Source organism: Chelon labrosus (assembly GCF_963514085.1).
Source record: "Chelon labrosus genome assembly, chromosome: 20".
Classification (NCBI taxonomy): Eukaryota; Metazoa; Chordata; class Actinopteri; order Mugiliformes; family Mugilidae; genus Chelon; species Chelon labrosus.
In genome coordinates this window covers 466,595-484,702 of record NC_140353.1, presented here as the reverse complement: position 1 = coordinate 484,702, position 18,108 = coordinate 466,595, and the positions used below count along the sequence as shown (strand labels likewise).

The 18,108-nt window shown below is 47.1% G+C and overlaps 1 protein-coding gene across 1 annotated transcript in view; it reads right to left on the bottom strand.

The window, feature by feature from the left end:
* Positions 1-18,108, bottom strand: part of npas3 (neuronal PAS domain protein 3) — a gene marked incomplete at both ends in the record, with an annotated part of 113,286 nt that overhangs the window by 87,266 nt on the left and 7,912 nt on the right. Inside the window, 6 exons of the mRNA XM_084568479.1 lie at positions 3,913-3,995; positions 12,448-12,631; positions 12,721-12,936; positions 13,178-13,705; positions 14,094-14,237; positions 15,787-15,898. Of these exons, the coding sequence (XP_084424605.1) occupies positions 3,913-3,995; positions 12,448-12,631; positions 12,721-12,936; positions 13,178-13,705; positions 14,094-14,237; positions 15,787-15,898 (1,267 nt within the window). The remainder of the gene's footprint in view (positions 1-3,912; positions 3,996-12,447; positions 12,632-12,720; positions 12,937-13,177; positions 13,706-14,093; positions 14,238-15,786; positions 15,899-18,108) is intronic.

Sequence of the window (18,108 nt, the reverse complement as noted above, 5' to 3'; positions counted from 1 at the left end):
ATACTTGCAATACATTTAAACAATATTTTATGGACAAGGTTTCCTCAGTCAGAAAATCCATCACACATACCCCCTGATGTTTTTCACTCTCAGCTTTGCAGTGTGTCTTGGAGAGTTTTTGCACCTGTTGCTCTTGAGGACCTTAAGAAAGCGGTCCAGGAGATGAACGTCACCACCTGCCCTCTCGACACTATCCCTGCCAGAATTATGAAGGAGGCTATTGACACTTTAGGCCCCTGCCTCATCCACTTCATAAACAGCTGTCTGAGTTTGGGTGTTGTGCCTGCTGCCCTCAAACATGCCATTGTACGACCACTGCTTAAGAAGCCTAACCTTGATCCATCCATCCTGTCCAACTTCCGCCCAATATCTCACCTCCCTTTTCTATCTAAGCTGATGGAGAAACTTGTTTTTTCCCAGCTTCAGGCCCACCTCCAACTGCACGCCATTGCTGAGAAATTTCAGTCAGGTTTTAGGTCCAGACACAGCACCGAGTCTGCACTGTTGAGGGTCCACAATGACATTCTTGTGGCTATGGACAAAAAAAGCTCAGTGGTCCTGGTGTTACTGGACCTGACTGCTGCATTTGACACAGTGGATTATGCCATTCTCATCTCCCGGCTTCAACACACTGTCGGCCTCCAGGGGGCGGTGCTAAATTGGTTCTCATCATATCTCACAAACAGGACTTTCTCAGTAATGCTAAATGACTTGTCATCGTCATCTACCCCTCTGTCAACTGGAGTGCCCCAAGGTTCCATTCTGGGGCCTATTCTGTTTGCACTGTACATGCTGCCACTTGGACAACTCATCACCAGTCACAACATCCAGTTCCATTTCTACGCCGACGACCTCCAGATCTACCTTCCAGTGATCCTGAGTGACCGTTCTGCACTGGAACCTCTTCATAACTGTCTTCAGGATATCAAAGATTGGCTCGCCCGGAACTTCCTTCATTTAAATGAAGGGAAAACTGAGTACATTCTTTTCAGCCCCGACTCAACACAACATTCACCCTGTTTCGATCCTGTAACACCCCAATTCGCTCCCTCGGTCAGAAACCTGGGCGTTATACTTGACAATGGCCTAAAATATGACAAACAGATTAATGCAGTGGTAAAGGCGAGTTTTTTCCATCTAAGACTCCTTGCAAAGGTCAAACCATTCCTGTCCCGACCTGACCTTGAAAAGGCTATTCACGCCTTCATCAGCTCGCGGATCGACTACTGCAATGCCCTTTATGCTGGGCTTAACCATTCTCTCCTCCAAAAGCTCCAACTTGTACAGAATGCAGCAGCACGCGTTCTCTCAGGCACCTCCAAACACTTACACATCACACCAGTCCTCTGTTCCCTTCACTGGCTCCCGGTGCGGTACAGGGTGGACTTCAAAGTCCTTTTAATTGTGTTTAAAGCCATTCATGGCTTGGCCCCAGCCTACCTTACTGAACTGGTAACCCTCTACAACCCAGTAAGGAATTTGCGCTCCGCAGATCACACCACCTTGATCATTCCTAGGTCCAACTACAAGGCTTTAGGGGGGCGGTCTTTTGCCGTCCTAGGCCCCAAACTGTGGAACGCTCTCCCAGCTCACATTCAATCCGCCAACAAGCTCACAACTTTTAGGTCAGAGTTAAAAACGCATTTATTCAGGCTGGCATTTCACACATAGCCACTAACTGGGACTGTTGCCCCCTTTATGTTATAGTCGCGTTCTAATTCTGTTTTAGTAGTATTGCTTTTATTCTTGTTTTTACGCTTGAATGCACTTTGTGCACCTTTGTGCGCTGCAGCTGTGTCTTAATTATGTTTTAGTAATATTGCTTTTGCTCTTGTTTTTACCCTGGAAAGCACCTTGTGCACCATTGGGTGCTGGAAGGTGCTATACAAATAAATATTGATTGATTGATTGATTGATTGAATACGATAAAAGGATGAAAAAATAAAAAAGTACAAGGAGATTAGAAAAGTGTGGATTATTTCCCAGCGAAGGCTCGGTGGTGTCGGCTAGATTAGAATAATAATAATAATCAGGTGTAACTGAAACCAGCGCAGTGCACACACACACACACACACACACAAACACACACACAGAGATTAGCAGCCTGTATCAGCTGTGATATCACGTCAGCCTGGTTGGATGTTAAAAGCTCAGCCTTTGGGCTGTATGTTAAACAGATAAGGAGTGGAGCATGCTAGGGATTAAAGCTACCAGACACTCACACACATTTTCCTCACACATAAACCCGAGGGAGCGAGCAGCGATAACCCAGTCATTATCACACGTTCATAATTCCATTTAATAATTCAGCAGCTGGATGTTGAGGAATAACTGGAGTCGTCTGTGGTGAGAAATCTGAATTATGAGGAAATCCCTGCGCTAATAATGTAAAGGTACGTTATGAAATGAGCTCAGAGAGAATCAGAGGAAATGATTCAGATAATAAAACTGTGTCTGAGGAATAAAAGAGAAAGGATGTTTACTCTGCTCACATCAGATTAGTACAGAGGAGCCACAAATACAAAGTACTGTCCTTTATTTTATTTTATTTTAACTTATAGTTTATTCTTAGTTATTTTATTTTTATTTTTATTTTTATTTTTATTTTTATTTAGTATTTACTATTTTATTATTTTATTTTATTGTTATTTATTTATTTATTACTATTTTATTATTTTATATTTTCATTATATTCACCTATTTTTCCTTTTACTTGTGGTTCTTATGTGTTTTTTATGTGCAACTGAGCTGCTGTGACCAAACCATTTCCACTGTGGATGAATAAAGTCTAAGTCTAAGTCTAAGTCTAGTCTAAGTCTAGTCTAGTCTAAGTCTAGTCTAAATCTAGTCTAAGTCTAAGTCTAAGTCTAGTCTAAGTCTAAGTCTAGTCTAAGTCTAGTCTAAGTCCTGCAGGCGGCGCCACACCAACCAGAATCAGTACGGTGTCTGTACTGGGACATCTCAGGTCCAGCTCTTTCCCGACAGCATCACCTCCGTCTTCCCTGTCACTCCTTCTAGTTCAGTAACAGTCAACGTGTTTTTCTACATAAATCTAGAATTTATTTGTTGTGGTCGTTTCTCTCGTCTCTAAAAAGCAGGAATCTGAAGAATCAGAAAGTCTAAAGTTACATCTGAATATTGTTCCAGAGTCAAACAGAAAATACTTGAAATCACTGATAGAAACTTCTTCTATGAATCTAATGAGCTCTGGTTTCTCCTTTACTTCTCTTCCTGGTTCCTGGTTTCATATATCGTTGAACCAAAGGGACATTTATTAGTTTAGCTTCTTTATTTTAGAGTCTAGAACCAAAAGCTAACGTCTTTTTGGTTCTTTGATAAAGTAAAAGAGAAGCCAGTGGTTCATTTATAAACCAGAAACAAACAAATGTCTCTTTTGGCTTTTTTAAAAATAAAAACTCTTATTTACTGGTTTATTTTTTATTTTAGAGTCTAAAACCAAACTTGAAACACCAGAAACTACCCAGACTAGAATTATAAATGAATACCTATGATAATATTGTTTTGTAAAATGACAGGAGTAAGAGATGATACGATCTTTACAGTTTAACAGAATTTTCTGTTTAAATTAAACAGTTTTTATCTCCTTCATCATTATTTATCATCATGTTTTTAGTTTAAATCTATAATGTTCCTAATACTTTAAATATTCTGACAGACTGAAGATACTCTTCATAATTTCATGTCGTTCTTGTTCTTGAATCTTTTTGCGTCGTTTTTATTTGTCAAAACAAAAGATTTCAAACCTGCAAATTGTTAAAAATGAAAGTCAGCTGTTCACACCTCCTCCTCATCCTCCTCATCATCCTCATCATCATCATCACGTGAACCAGAACGCCCACAGACCATGGACCTGAGCTCTAACAGCGTCTCCACAGGTGAGTAAGCTCCTACCTGTAAAATGTGGCTGCCCATGTGAGGTTCGAAGATGTCGGAGGCGACGACGCTGGGACTCCTCCTCCTCTGGTTACCGATAGCTACACACACACACACACACAAACACACACAGGGAGAGAGAAAGCACAGGACAGGACAGAAAAAGACCGGTGAGACTCGGACACATTGATACGAGCAAAGCTACACTCACACACAAATATGCACACACACACACACACACACACACACACACACACACACACACACACACACACACACACACACACTCACGTATATGTACAGCCTAGCGTGACAAACACACATGGCACAAGACAAGAGGAACCAGTGAGGTCAGCTCGGAACAGTCTGGGTTAGTCAGGCGACAGGTTAGCATCGTTAGCAGGAGCTAGCACGGGAGCTAACGATGCTAACAAGATTCATTCAGTGAAATCACATTGTAAAGAAACTGCATATATAGTATATACATACCCATATATGTACAGCGATGTGTTACTACACTTTACATGAGGTGTAGTTTCTATTTCTGTTATATTTGCTGCTTTTTAAATTTGGTTTCCTCTGATATTATTAATTTATTTTACAGTTTATATTGTTTGGCGTTCATTGTGGACGGCAGAGGTTCAGGGAAACATGACAATAAACACTTTGAATCTTAGAAATGACTCAAACCATCAGCAGATTTTCACACAAGCTCTAAAATTAGACAAAGAGAATCCGAACAAACACAACCATTTCTTTTTACGCAGAAATGTCAAAAATTCAAAGTGGTACCGTAGACAGTATAAAGATGGACGGAGGAACAGCTCCTGTAAAGTGAAGCCAAATCAAGTAGAGCTCCCCCTGGTGGCTGGCTGCAGTATAGGTCATAAGCTCCACCCCCTTCATGTTAGTGGGCGGGACTTGGGTCAAACTAAAACACTAAAATACACGTCAAATAATTTTTATCAAGGATGGTTTCTGTCAGTTTAGGTAGTTAATATAATGTTGATGAATGTTGAATAAGTTTGTTTTAGTTATTTGATGCTATAGAAACAGGATGTGACATAATGGCGACCACCAGTTGCCATGACAACCGCTCCGTACACCGTTCCCATGGGACCGTGAGAGTAATTATTTTTTAATATGTTAGTATAATCCATCATCTCCTTGTACCAGGTGGAGGTAGAGCAGAGCGTAGTATTAATTAAACTAAAACATGAGTGAGTCTGGAGGAAGTGTGGGCGGGGCATCAATATCACGGCTCCACGTGGCTCCGCCCTCAGACCGTACTGATCAGACTCTGGATCCAAACTCACAAGATGGCGCCGCCCGTATCCCCGGTAACATAGAGTCAGTTTGACCAATGAGAGGAAGAGGAGACGTGGTGTCCATGTTTATATACAGTCTATGCTCTAGACACTGTTTATATATTTACATGTTTACCAGAACTAAGGGTCGACCTCCTGACCCCGGCCTCTGGTTTAGTCCTTTAACAGATAATAACGCCTGTTTTTGTTTTTTCCAAACGTCTGTAAAAACAAATAACTTTCAGAGAGAGACGACGTCACAGCGGATGAGGAAGACTCTGAACGATGAAGAGCAGCTGTCTCTTTTGTCTCTCTCCAACCTTTTTTTTTATTATTTTCATCTTTCTATCCATCACGGTTCATCTCTGGAGAGGAGGAGGAGATAAAGAGAGAGAGAGAGAGAGAGAGAGAGAGAGGGAGAGAGGGTTTATAGCTTTCTAAAATTTCACCCTGAGGGCAAAACTCTCTCTAAAGAGGAAAAACTGAAAGTACAACAGCCAGAGAGAGAGAGAGAGATGGTGATGTGAAAAACCTGCCCTGAGGTTAAACTGTCTCTCTCTCTGTCTCTCTACATCCGTCCCTAAAGAAGACAAACAGGAAGACAAAAAGCAGAAATCAGGACGGACAGAGAGAGACGGAGAGAATCTGAATTTTAAAAACTGAACAGGAAGAACGTCACGACTAATGTACGAAGAGACAACGACAACAGGACACAGGACACAGGACACAGGACACAGGACACCAGGCCTGACACTTAATGAAAACTATTTATAAAACTCGTCTTGACGTTAAAATGAATTTTTCAGCATGTGGTATATTCTGGGGATGGAACCACTAACCCTCTGGTTCATGGACAGTCCTCTCTACGTAATGTGTTAATACAACGAGAACACAGCTAAGATATTAATAAATGACGACATCAAGAGACAAACATGGACAGAGAGACAGAGAGACAGTGAGACAGGCAGACTGAGGGACATTAAAGCTCAATAAAAGGAGGTGTTTGTGCCCTGAGGTGATCTCCTCGTCTCTACTCTGCGTCTCCCTGCAGACCTCATTACAACGAATTTAAACCACAGCAACAAGAACCCTCCAACACTGGGGGGGGGGGGGGCTGAATTAAACTCAATTAATGATGTAATGAAAAGCCCTTGTGAATGAGGGGAGAGAAGGAGGGAAAAGACAAAAGAGGAGGAAGAGGAGGAAGAGGAGGAGGAGGAGGAGGAGGAGGAGAAACTGGAACAGGAAGAACAGGAAGAGAAGGAGGAATAAGAGAAAGAAGAAATGGAGGAGGAGGTGGAAGAAGATGAGGAGGAGAAAAAGGACTGGAGGAAGAAGAAGAGGAAGTGGAAGAAGAGGAGAGGAGGAGGAGAAGAGTGTAAATGCAGAAAGAGGAAGATGAGGTCAAGAGGAGGTGAGGGAGCAGAGATGATGAAGAGGAGGAGGAAGTTACTGGAGGAAGGAAGGAAACAGGAAATAAATAAATAAATAAATGAATGAATGAATGAATTCTGAAACTTTATCAAATATGAACTCACCAAAACCCCTGGTAATTATTAATGTGTGTGTGTGTGTGTGTTCTAGTGTGTGTGTTATAGTGTGTGTTCTAGTGTGTGTGTGTATGTGTGTGTGTGTGTGTGTGAGTGTTCTAGTGTGTGTGTGTCCATGGTGTAGGAAAGTCAATTTAACTTTGGTCTCTCAAAGTCAAACATTACAGCTGTTGTTAATTTATTTTCTTGTTTAATATGAGATTGGCAACAAACCAGGGATTCACACAGTGTGTGTGTGTTATAGTGTGTGTGTGTGTTATAGGGTGTGTGTTTGTGTGTGTGTGTGTGAAACAGAGAGAGAGAGAGAGACAGAGAGAGACTGTAGTGGGACGAGCGAGGGTAGCAGTGTGATGGAGGAGGAAAGAAGTTGAAGAGCGGGAATCTGTACTGTTACACAAATTGCCAATTCAATTAGAGGTAGGTGTAAGAGAGGTGGGGGGGGTAGAGAGAGAGGGAGGGGGAGGGAGGGGGAGGGATGGAGGGCGGCCATGTTGGCAGACTGTCAGAGCCAATTAATCAAGACCTAACAAAAGACCTGAGGGAGGAGAAGAGAGAAGGAAGGAAAGAAGAGACATGGACAGACGATGTTAGGACACGACTCTGGAGACGTTAGTAAAATAAAACACTGGTCTGGTCTCTAGAGTCCAGGTTAAACAGGTCCAGGTGTGAACACTGATCTGGTCTCTAGAGTCCAGGTTAAACAGGTCCAGGTGTGAACACTGATCTGGTCTCTAGAGTCCAGGTTAAACAGGTCCAGGTGTGAACACTGGTCTGGTCTCTAGAGTCCAGGTTAAACAGGTCCAGGTGTGAACACTAGTCTGGTCTCTAGAGTCCAGGTTAAACAGGTCCAGGTGTGAACACTGAACCAAACTAAACTAGAAACTAATCTGAACTAGAATCAACTCAGGAAATGATTGAGAGACGTTAAAAATCTGGATCAGCTGTTCACGGTTCTGATCCTTCCTTCCTTCCTTCCTTCCTTCCTTCCTTCCTTCCTCTCTAAACACCAACCCTGTCCTCGTGTCCGTTCATAAAGTCTCTGGCGGGACGTTAAGAGCAGCAGACTGAATCTGAGACATTTCTCTCCACTACACATAAAGTTTACAGCTCATCACATCAATGAGAGGACATCTTCTTCCTCCTCCTCTTCCTCCTCCTCCTCCTGAAATGAGATGTTTGGGCTGATTAACTCTGACAGAGCTGCTCCACTAAACCTCTTTAATGCTTCTACAGGTCACATGTTCCACAGAGGAAGCTCCTGCAGCCTGATGCATGAGCTCATATTCAGGATTCACTAAATAATTATCACTAACACACAAAGACACCTCCTTAAAAACTCTGACCCATCATCATCATCATCATCATCATCATCATCATCTGGAGTCTAACGTTGGACTGAAGAAATAAACTCTTCATTCTCCCCTGGTGTTGAATTACAGTCCTGTAGCAGTCCAGTCGTCACTCGACCATCAGACTGTAAATCAGAGCAGGTTGTGTTTGTGTTTGCTGATGAAATGATCAGATAGATGTTTAGTAATATTTAACTCCTTCACCTCCACAGAAAACAGACTCCATCAGACAAATGAGCATCAGTCACACAAACACTCATTCAACTATTTCCTCGTTTGTTTTCTCTTTCTCTACCTCTCAACTCGGCTGAACGCCAGCTGGTGTGAGTTGGACTCAAGGACATCGGAGGACGAAGAGAAAGAGACGAGGAAGAAAAATGAGGAGGAGGAGGAGGAGGAGGAGGGCAGGGAGATGGATGAAGGGATGGACGGAAGAAAGACACGATGACAAACTCATTCACTGTTAAACTCTGTTGAAGCAACTCTGTCCATCACCACATTAAGCCCCGCCCCCAAACAGTCTGATTGGCCCAGCAGATCTTTTCTGGAGCAGAATCAGTTCATCTGGTTCCACTGAAAACAAGCAGGAAAAACCGATTTAAAGAAACTATAGAGGACCAAGAACAGAACCCTGAGGAACTCCACCAGTGACGGGACGATCATGAGGGTTTAGATCAGCAGCTTTAATGTTGTTATCCTATTTACTTCTGTTTGGACAAAAACATCAGGTACTGATTTTATTTTAATGTTAAACTAAAAGTAGATACTGACGGATCAGCCATAACATTATGACCAATGACAGCTGAAGTGAAGTTCCCAACGGAGAATTTAAAAATCAGAATCAGAATTCTCTTTATTGCCTCGTATGTTCACACAAACAGGGAGCTTGTTGTTGTGTTTAGTTCAATAAACATTAAAAAATAGATACAAACAATATTAATAGAGAATAAACTGTAATGTAGATATTTATGGGGAAACTTTCCTCCACTAAAAAAAATAAATAATTTAATTTGATTCTTCTTCTTCTTCTTTTTTATTATTATTATTATTATATTCCTTTGTTGAAAAATTTGATCTGAATCAGTGGAGCAAAGTCAAAGAAGAATATTTTTAAAACTTTGTCAAAGTGTGCGACACTGAAGAAGGGAAGACACTGTGTTTGTGTGTGCATTAATGTGTGTGTGTGTGTGTGTGTGTGTGTGTGTGTGTGTGTGTGTGTGTGTGTGTGTGTTTATGTGTGTGTGTGTGTGTTGTTATGTGTGTGTGTTGTTATGTGTGTGTGTGCTGTCAGTCCGTAACCTCATGAGAGTTGAAGGTTCTCTTCCGTCTGAAATTGTTAGAGTACATGATTGGATTCTCTCTCACTCTGTCTCTCACACACGTCCTCACACACACACACACACACACCCGTACACACCCCCACATGTACACATGTACACACACACACGTACACACACACACACACACACACAGCGAGGGTTCAGTGAGGCAGGAAGGTATTGGCACTGAGGGAATACAAGGAGCAGACAGTAATTAGGAACCAGCCTACTGTACCATAGACACACACACACACGTACACACACACACACACCAGATACAGTATGTTCTTGAGTGTGTGCACAGACAGACACACACACACACACACAGACACACACACACCCATATACACACACAGTGTAATTAGGTAGGGGCCCTGACGCCCCAGTGGTGAACTGAACAGCTCCTGAATACTCTCACAGGGAACGACTGAACACCAGAAGACACACACACACACCCACACACACCCACACCCACACCCACACACACACACACACACACACACACACACACACACACACACACACACACACACACACACACACACACACCCGTGCACGTTAATTAAGTGGCGGCCTACTGTGCATGAAGGGAACAAGGCGGCGGCCGGCGCACCGGGAGTGTAGCTGGACCAGCAGCAGTCGGGATTAACACGAGTCGACCTGCCAGCGCTGAACACCACCACCTGCTCTCAGTCACATGATCAGCCTCCTCTTCATCATCACTTCCTGTTTCCTCTTCATCACACAAACACACCTGAGTCAAAGCTATCATCTGTCCCTGGGTCCTGTTGGACAGGTAGTCTGGTCCTGGAGCCCCAGGTACGTCTGTCTGTCTGTGTGTCCTCCTCAATAATAAAACGTTTCTTTATTTATTTCTCTTTAAATAATTTGAAAATAATATAAATGTTATTTACTTTATTTTATATTCGTTTACAGGTTTACTGAATTAGAATACATTTATAGTAGTAGTAGGTATTTATTTATTTATTTTTAAACAAAATAAAAATTATATATATGATGGTATTATAATTGTATTTATATATTCTGTGTATTATTATTATTCTTATTCTTATTATTCCCTCAGCCACATTCATTTAACCATTAAACTAAATAAATGTAGCTTCAGGTTTGTTTGTTGCTCTGAGCTTCAGGAATCTTTCTCTCAGATCTGGAACCTTCTTCAGCTTAATTACATTTGAAAATGACACTTTTCCAGTTTCCATTATCTCTGAGGAGTCATATCCAGAATCACCGAGGACAGAAATGGAGGAAAACGTTTGTAGAAATGTAATTTATGGAGGTTCTGGTCCGACAGCTTCTCCAGCAGCAGCAGCAGAGAGTTAGTGGAGGTCGATAAAACTGATTTCTAAAGTCTTCCTGCAGCTCTTCAGGTGGAAAGAGGAAAAACATTTGAGTTGGTCTGCGCTGGTCTCAGGGTCAACACTGGAATCATTTTACTAACTTCATTTTAATTTCTATTCTGTCTGGGAGTTTTATTTCTGAGACTAAGTCTGTCTGAAGCTTCCTTTGCGTCTCCGGCTGCTGAAGCCGACGGACGGAGCAAGCGACCGCTGCTCTGCTCGCTGTTAATCTGCTGCTAATTTGTCTGGACGGTAACGTGAGAGGGAGCGAGCTGCAGGAGTTTAGAGTGAAGCTGTTACTCATTAATTTAACAGACACAGAGGTGAGCCAGGCCACGTGTCTCCATTATTCTCTGTCACACTGTCACCACACATAATAACTCCACGCCAGACCCAGACCCAGAGCTGGGAGCTGGGGGGGGGGGGGGGGGGGGCGGTATAAATACATTTCTCTGTTGGTTCTTTTAAATCTGAACAAACTTCTCACTTTTCAGTTTCCAAACTCTGAGAAGCTGCCGTATGAAGCATAGTCTGTATATAAATATGGACACCACGTCTCCTCTTCCTCTCATTGGTCAAACTGACTCTATCTTCCCGGGGATACGGGCGGCGCCATCTTGTGAGTTTACAAGAAATGCTGGATTATACTCTGGTTCTTTATTTTACGGGACCACTTCACAGAGCGGTTGGCATGGCAACTGGTGGTCATCATTACGTCACATCCTGTTTCTATAGCGTCAAATAACTAAAATAAAACTTTAACACTGATTTATTTGACGTGTATTTTAGTGTTCTATTTCATCCTTACTGACCGCCAGAGGCGGTGCTTCAGCACTGAATGTCTCCATCTCGCGCATGCGCAGGTCGAGTGTTTATACCAACAGAGTCACCTGTGACCCCCGATGACACCGGCTAACCTATATCTTCCGGTGACATCAGAGGATCTGTTCCTTTTCATCTTCTCGCTTTTGCAGGTAGACGTATGTCAGTAAGTTCTAGCTGAACTAAGCGTGTACTTCACTGATGCTTCGTCGCCGGTAGCCTTGCGACAACGTTGTCGGAGCTGCGAGCTGCGCCCTCCAAAGGCTGCGACGAGCTGAGACGGGAGGTTTGTTGCGGTTTACCGCGGACACCCTTTGAGTATTTGTTTTAGTCGTTTGTTATAAGGTTGGTGACGGCGTGATACTCGCTCCCTCTCCCGACGCTCGTGTTATTATTTTCGGGCATTAGCGGTCGCGTTGCCCGCTTGACCTGTTGGCTGTGTATCGGTACACTGTTGGTTGTACCCGTTTTTCGTTGTAGTTTGATTTGTTGGTGAAGCCAGCGTACTCGCTCCCTCTCCCGACATTTGTACCGCCGTTATCCGCTAAGTTGTAGCCCGTTTTTCGTTGTTGTTCCCTGTAGTGGTGAAGGCAGTGTGTGCGCTCCCGCTCCCACTTTAGGTGTATATTATTACCTTGGAAAAGTAGTTTTACCAGCGTTTTTCGCTCGGCCTACTTGGGTTGTTTTGTTTTTTTGCACAGCAAGCTGACTTGCTGGTGAAGGTAGTGCTCTCGCTCCCGCTCCCAGCATAGGCGTGTGCTGTTGCCCTTGTTGCAACACCTGTTGGTGAAGGCAGTGCGTTCGCTCCCTCTCCCAGCATCTGTTGTTTTCTCAGTTGTTGTCACCATGTTTGGTGACCACTCTTGCTCGGCCTGTCTGGCTCCTCTGCAGCCTGAAGATGGTCATGATATGTGTCCTTCGTGCCTTGGCCTTGAACACCTGAGGGAGGGGCTTTCGGAGGATCCATGCATGAACTGTAGCTTCATGCCCCGGGCAGTACGGGTTGCCAGACTGGCTGAGGCTGAACACCTGCTGGGCCATGTTCCGGGGCCGGACCAGTTGACTCCAGCCCAGCGAATGCCAACTCAGCCTAGGCGACCTAGACGGCGGGCTGAGACCGTGGGTGCCTCCTCCGGGAGGGGGGCCAAGGAGTCTAAACTGGCCTCCAAGGTGGACCAGCTGACTGAGGAGTTGAACCAGGTGAAGTCCCTCTTCCTAGCCATCCAGTCTGGGACTGGTGCAGGGGAGGTTGGTGCTCCTGCTCCTCCTGCGGCCGTGTTCGATCCAGAGGATGATGTGCTCTCCGTGGCGGCATCAGCCACTGAGTTCGCTGACTGTGGGGCGGACGTGGTTCCCCAGGACATTACCTCCAAGCATGGCTCTGGGGAGAGCTCCCGCTCCTCAACCCACAGTTGTGCTGCTGGGTCTGAGGATAGCTCTATGGGTGCCATCATTCGTATGGCCCTGGCCCGCCTGCAGCTGGATGTTCCACAAGCTCAGCCGGCTCCTGCCAGTGCTTTTTTCAGGCGGGGCCCAGTCCCTGCCACCTTTACTGTGCCTCCGTCAGACGAATACCTGAGGGAGCTGCACGCATGCTGGAGGGATACTAGAGTCCTCTCTCATGCAACATCTGATGGCCGGACCCTGGCTGCCATGCAGGACGCAGCCAAGTTTGGCTTGGCCCGCATGCCAGCGGTTGAACCGACTATAGCGGCTCTCATCGTTTCGCCTGATGAGGCTCTGAGGCCAGATGCCAGGTGTCCTCGCCCCCAGTGTCGGGTTACAGATGATCTGCTCTCTAAAGCTTATGACGCAGCGGCACGTATGGGACGCATCGGCAATTCCCTGTCGCATCTGATGCTGGCTCTTTCTGCATCCCTGCAGGATGCTACGCTGGACGCGTCTGTCCACAGTTTCAGTGACGCGTCTCTGCAGGCTTTTGCTCTGATGTCCAGAGAACTGGGGCGCTTGATGTCCACTCTCGTCCAGGCTCGCCGCCAGGTGTGGCTGGCACAGTCGCCTCTCACTGAGACGTGCCGGAGAACCCTCCGCAGTGTCCCAGTGGAACCCGGTGAGATTTTCGGGTCGGCTGCTATAGAGGCGCTTGAGCGCACAGTCCAGGCCAGACAGACTCGACAGCAGCTCTCTGGGCTTCACAGGAGTATGCCTCCTCCCGGCAGGCCGGGGGGTTCTTCAGCTGCCCCCCAGCGACGCTCTCAGCCACAGACTTTCCCCAGTGGCCACCTTAGGTCTCAGCGACCGGCTCAACAGCCTGTTCAACGAGGGGCTCAGGGCTTTCGAGCCCCTGAACGACTGCCCTCTAGACAACCTCAGGCTTTCGATGCAGCCCGTCGTCCCCCCAGGGCCTCTAGAGGCCGGGGGACCAGGCGCTGAGAGCCTGGGGCCGGTCGTCGGCTGTTTTTCCCAGCAGCAGCTCAGCCACTGGGCTGCTTCCACCACGGACCCGTGGGTGATTTCCACCTTAACCCACGGGTACAAACTTCAGTTCCGACGCCGGCCCCCAGCCTTCGGCCGGGTCAAGATGACCATCATACACGACCCGGCAAAAGCCCATGCCCTCAACCAGGAGTTGTCCGCCCTCCTGGACAAGGGTGCCATCGAGCCGGTAGACCCCCTGTCATCACCCGGGGGGTTCTATTCGACTTACTTTCTTGTCGAAAAGAAAGACGGCGGACTCCGCCCTGTCCTCGACTTGAGGGGACTCAACAGGTTCCTCAAGGTCTTGCGGTTTCACATGCTCAGCACTGCAGAGGTCCTGTGTACCGTTGCCAGAGGGGAGTGGTTTACTTCGGTAGACCTGAAGGATGCGTACTTTCATGTCCCCATAGCACCACACCACAGACATTTTCTGCGGTTTGCCTTCCAGGGCCGCCATTTTCAGTTCAGGGTGCTCCCGTTCGGCCTCTCCCTTTCTCCACGGGTGTTCACCAGGTGTGTGGCGGCAGCCCTCTCACCCCTGCAGTCGCGGGGCATGAAGATTCTGCCGTATCTGGACGACTGGCTGATTTGCGCGCCATCCCGGTCTCAAGTGACCCGGGACACGGCGATTCTCCTCTCACATGTGACCCAGCTCGGTCTCAGAGTGAATTTTCTGAAGAGCTGCCTGGTCCCCTCACAGAGTACACTCTTTCTGGGGATGACTCTGGATGCCGTTGCCATGAAGGCCTGTCTATCTCCCCGGCGCGTGGACGACATCATCCGCCTCCTTCTCCTCTTTCGGGAGGGCCGCTGTTTGCGCTATGTCCTGTATTTGCGCCTCTTAGGCAAGCTGACGGCTGCTGCCACTGTGGTCCCCTTAGGGTTGCTGTCGCTGCGTCCCCTTCAGAGGTGGCTGAACAGCTTTCACTTGGACGCCAAGTGGCACCGGCACAGGAAACTCAAGGTGTCACGGCGTTGCCTCCTTGCTCTGGCTCCATGGAGGGAGAGGTCATTTCTCCTTCGGGGCATGCCCATGGGCTCTATTGCATCCCGTCGGGAGACTGTCACAACGGACGCCTCCCTCTCAGGGTGGGGTGCTGTGTGGCAGAACCGGACAGCTCGCGGGCTGTGGCCTGCACGGGACCGCTCCGAGCACATCAACGTGCTGGAGCTTCGGGCAGTGCACATGGCACTGCAGTCTTTTCTTCCGTTCCTGAGAGCGAGGCATGTGCTAGTACGGACGGACAATGTCTCAGCCGTCTCTCACATAAACCACCAGGGGGGAACCAGGTCAGCACGGCTGTTGCAGGTGACCCGGGACCTCCTGTTGTGGGCGGCTCCCCACCTAGCCAGCATGAGGGCGATGTACTTGCCGGGAGAACGGAACCGGACCGCAGACTTCCTATCCCGTGGCAAGCCTCCGCCGGGGGAGTGGCGGCTTCATCCCGAGGTGGTGCTCAACATCTGGGACGTTTTTGGCAGGGCAGAGGTGGACCTCTTTGCCACAGAGGAGTCGACCCATTGCCCCCTCTGGTTCTCCTTGACAGGGGAGACCAGCCCTCTGGGCCAGGATGCTCTCGCCCACGATTGGCCGGAGAGTCTTCTCTATGCCTTTCCACCAATCCCTCTGATTCCTCAAGTACTGCAGAGGGTCCTCCAGCAGGGCCACAAGCTGCTGTTGGTAGCCCCCTTCTGGCCGGGGAGGACATGGTTTCCTCTGCTGCACAGGCTCTGCCGCAGCTCACCCTGGCGTCTCCCCGACAGGATGGATCTCCTGTCTCAGTTAGGGGGCCGGATTTGGCATCCCGACCCTCAGCGCCTGCAGCTTTGGGTTTGGCCACTGCAGGGCCCGACCCACTGCTGACAGGGTGTTCGGACACTGTCCAACATACCATACTGAATGCTAGGGCGCCTTCTACCCGGTTGCAGTATGAGAACAGGTGGCGGCTGTTTTCTGTATGGTGTTCGAGCAGGGGTGAGGACCCCGTGCACTGTACAATTCCGAAAATTCTGGAGTTTTTACAGTCACTTTTGGATGGCGGACGGTCCCCGGCTACTCTGAGGGTATACGTGGCAGCCATTTCCTCTCGACATGCCCGGGTTGATGGCAACACCGTGGGGGGCCAAAGACTCGTGTCACTTTTTCTAAAGGGAGCCTTGAGGTTAAGACCCCCACAGGCACAGAGAGCTCCAGCATGGGATCTGCCCCTGGTGCTGGACGCTTTGTGTCTGCCTCCTTTTGAGCCCCTGGCGCAGGCGGAGCTGAAGTGGGTGTCTGCTAAGACTGCTTTTCTCCTCGCCATCACTTCAGCGAAGCGTGTTGGGGAGCTACATGCTCTCTCTGTGAGTGATTCATGTCTGAGATGGAACTCAGATGGCTCGGGGGTCACTCTGTGGCCGAATACGGCTTTTCTTCCCAAGGTTCTGTCATCGTCGAACCTTAACCGTCCTATCCACCTGGCACAGTTTATTCCCCCTGCAGGGGAGGACGGGTTAGGACTGTTGTGCCCTGTGCGGGCTCTGAGAGTCTATGTATCTTTGACCGCAAGCATGAGACGGTCAGAACAGCTGTTCCTTTGTCATGGTGGTCCTAGGAAAGGCTGCGCTCTCTCCAAACAGCGATTGTCGCACTGGGTTGTGGATGTCATTACCCAGGCATATAGACACAGTGGTCGCCCCCCGCCATCTGGGGTGAGGTGCCACTCTACTAGGGCTGTCTCTACATCATGGGCGGCTCTGAGAGGCGTGCCCCTGCAGGACATCTGTGATGCAGCATCGTGGGCATCACCAACTACCTTCTCCAGATTCTATCGGGTGAATGTGGCCACTCCCCATCCGCTGGGTGTGGCCCTGTTGCCCACCTCTACTGCCTCCTCTCATTGAGGTATGTATTGGCATTCCTCGTGACTTTGTCGTTATGGGTCATCCAGTGCTGAAGCACCGCCTCTGGCGGTCAGTAAGGATGAAATAGAACGAGAGTTACGTATGTAACTACGGTTCTATGAATCCTGGATGACCGCCAGAGCGTTCTGTCACTCAGAATCCTTGTGGTTTCGCGAGAAGATTCTGCAGGAACAGATCCTCTGATGTCACCGGAAGATATAGGTTAGCCGGTGTCATCGGGGGTCACAGGTGACTCTGTTGGTATAAACACTCGACCTGCGCATGCGCGAGATGGAGACATTCAGTGCTGAAGCACCGCCTCTGGCGGTCATCCAGGATTCATAGAACCATAGTTACATACGTAACTCTCGTTTTAGTTTAGCCCAAGTCCCGCCCACTAACATGGAGGGGGTGGAGCTTATGACCTGTACTGCAGCCAGACACCAGGGGGAGCTCTACTTGCTTTGTCTTCACTGTAGAGGAGCTGTTCTCCGTCCATCTTTATTTCCAGACTCACAGAGTAAATGCCTCTTATTTACAGCTGATGACCTCAAACTCATCCAGTTGACTCAGATTTTATTAAATAAAATAAAATATTTATTATTTAGCGTCAGTAATAATCCAAAATCATCTGAAGAGGCTTCACAGAACCAGAGCCTTTTATTTATATTCTACAGTCAAGATGTTTCTCGTCGTGTTCTCGGTAAAAACAGCAGCTCAGATCATAAAATGTATTCTCCCTCACTGACAACACTAAATAAATAAAATCTACAAAGAACAAAGTATAAAAAGCAAGCAGCTGATGGAGGAATCTGAGTTAAAAAGTTTGTAAAGCGCTCTGAGCCTGTTACGGATCCAGTCTGATGAGGCTAGAAACTAGTTGTTGAGGCTTTTATTTTTTTATATTTTCTGATTTGATGCTGATTGTGTGTTTGTGTTGTTGTCTGATGCTACAGGACGAAGAATAAATTAAATTAGACTCAAACTAGAGAAAAACATCTCAGCTCAACTAAATGAGACAAAGAGAGAACGTTATTATAAATCTGTAGAGAACCAACACATGACTGATGGAACAACGTCAGATTAAAGCTTTCGACGTTACGACGTCACATGACGGAGAAGTTGCTGCTCATCCTGAACATGATGACACGTCCTGCAGATGAAGAGGAATGAACTCATCAAAC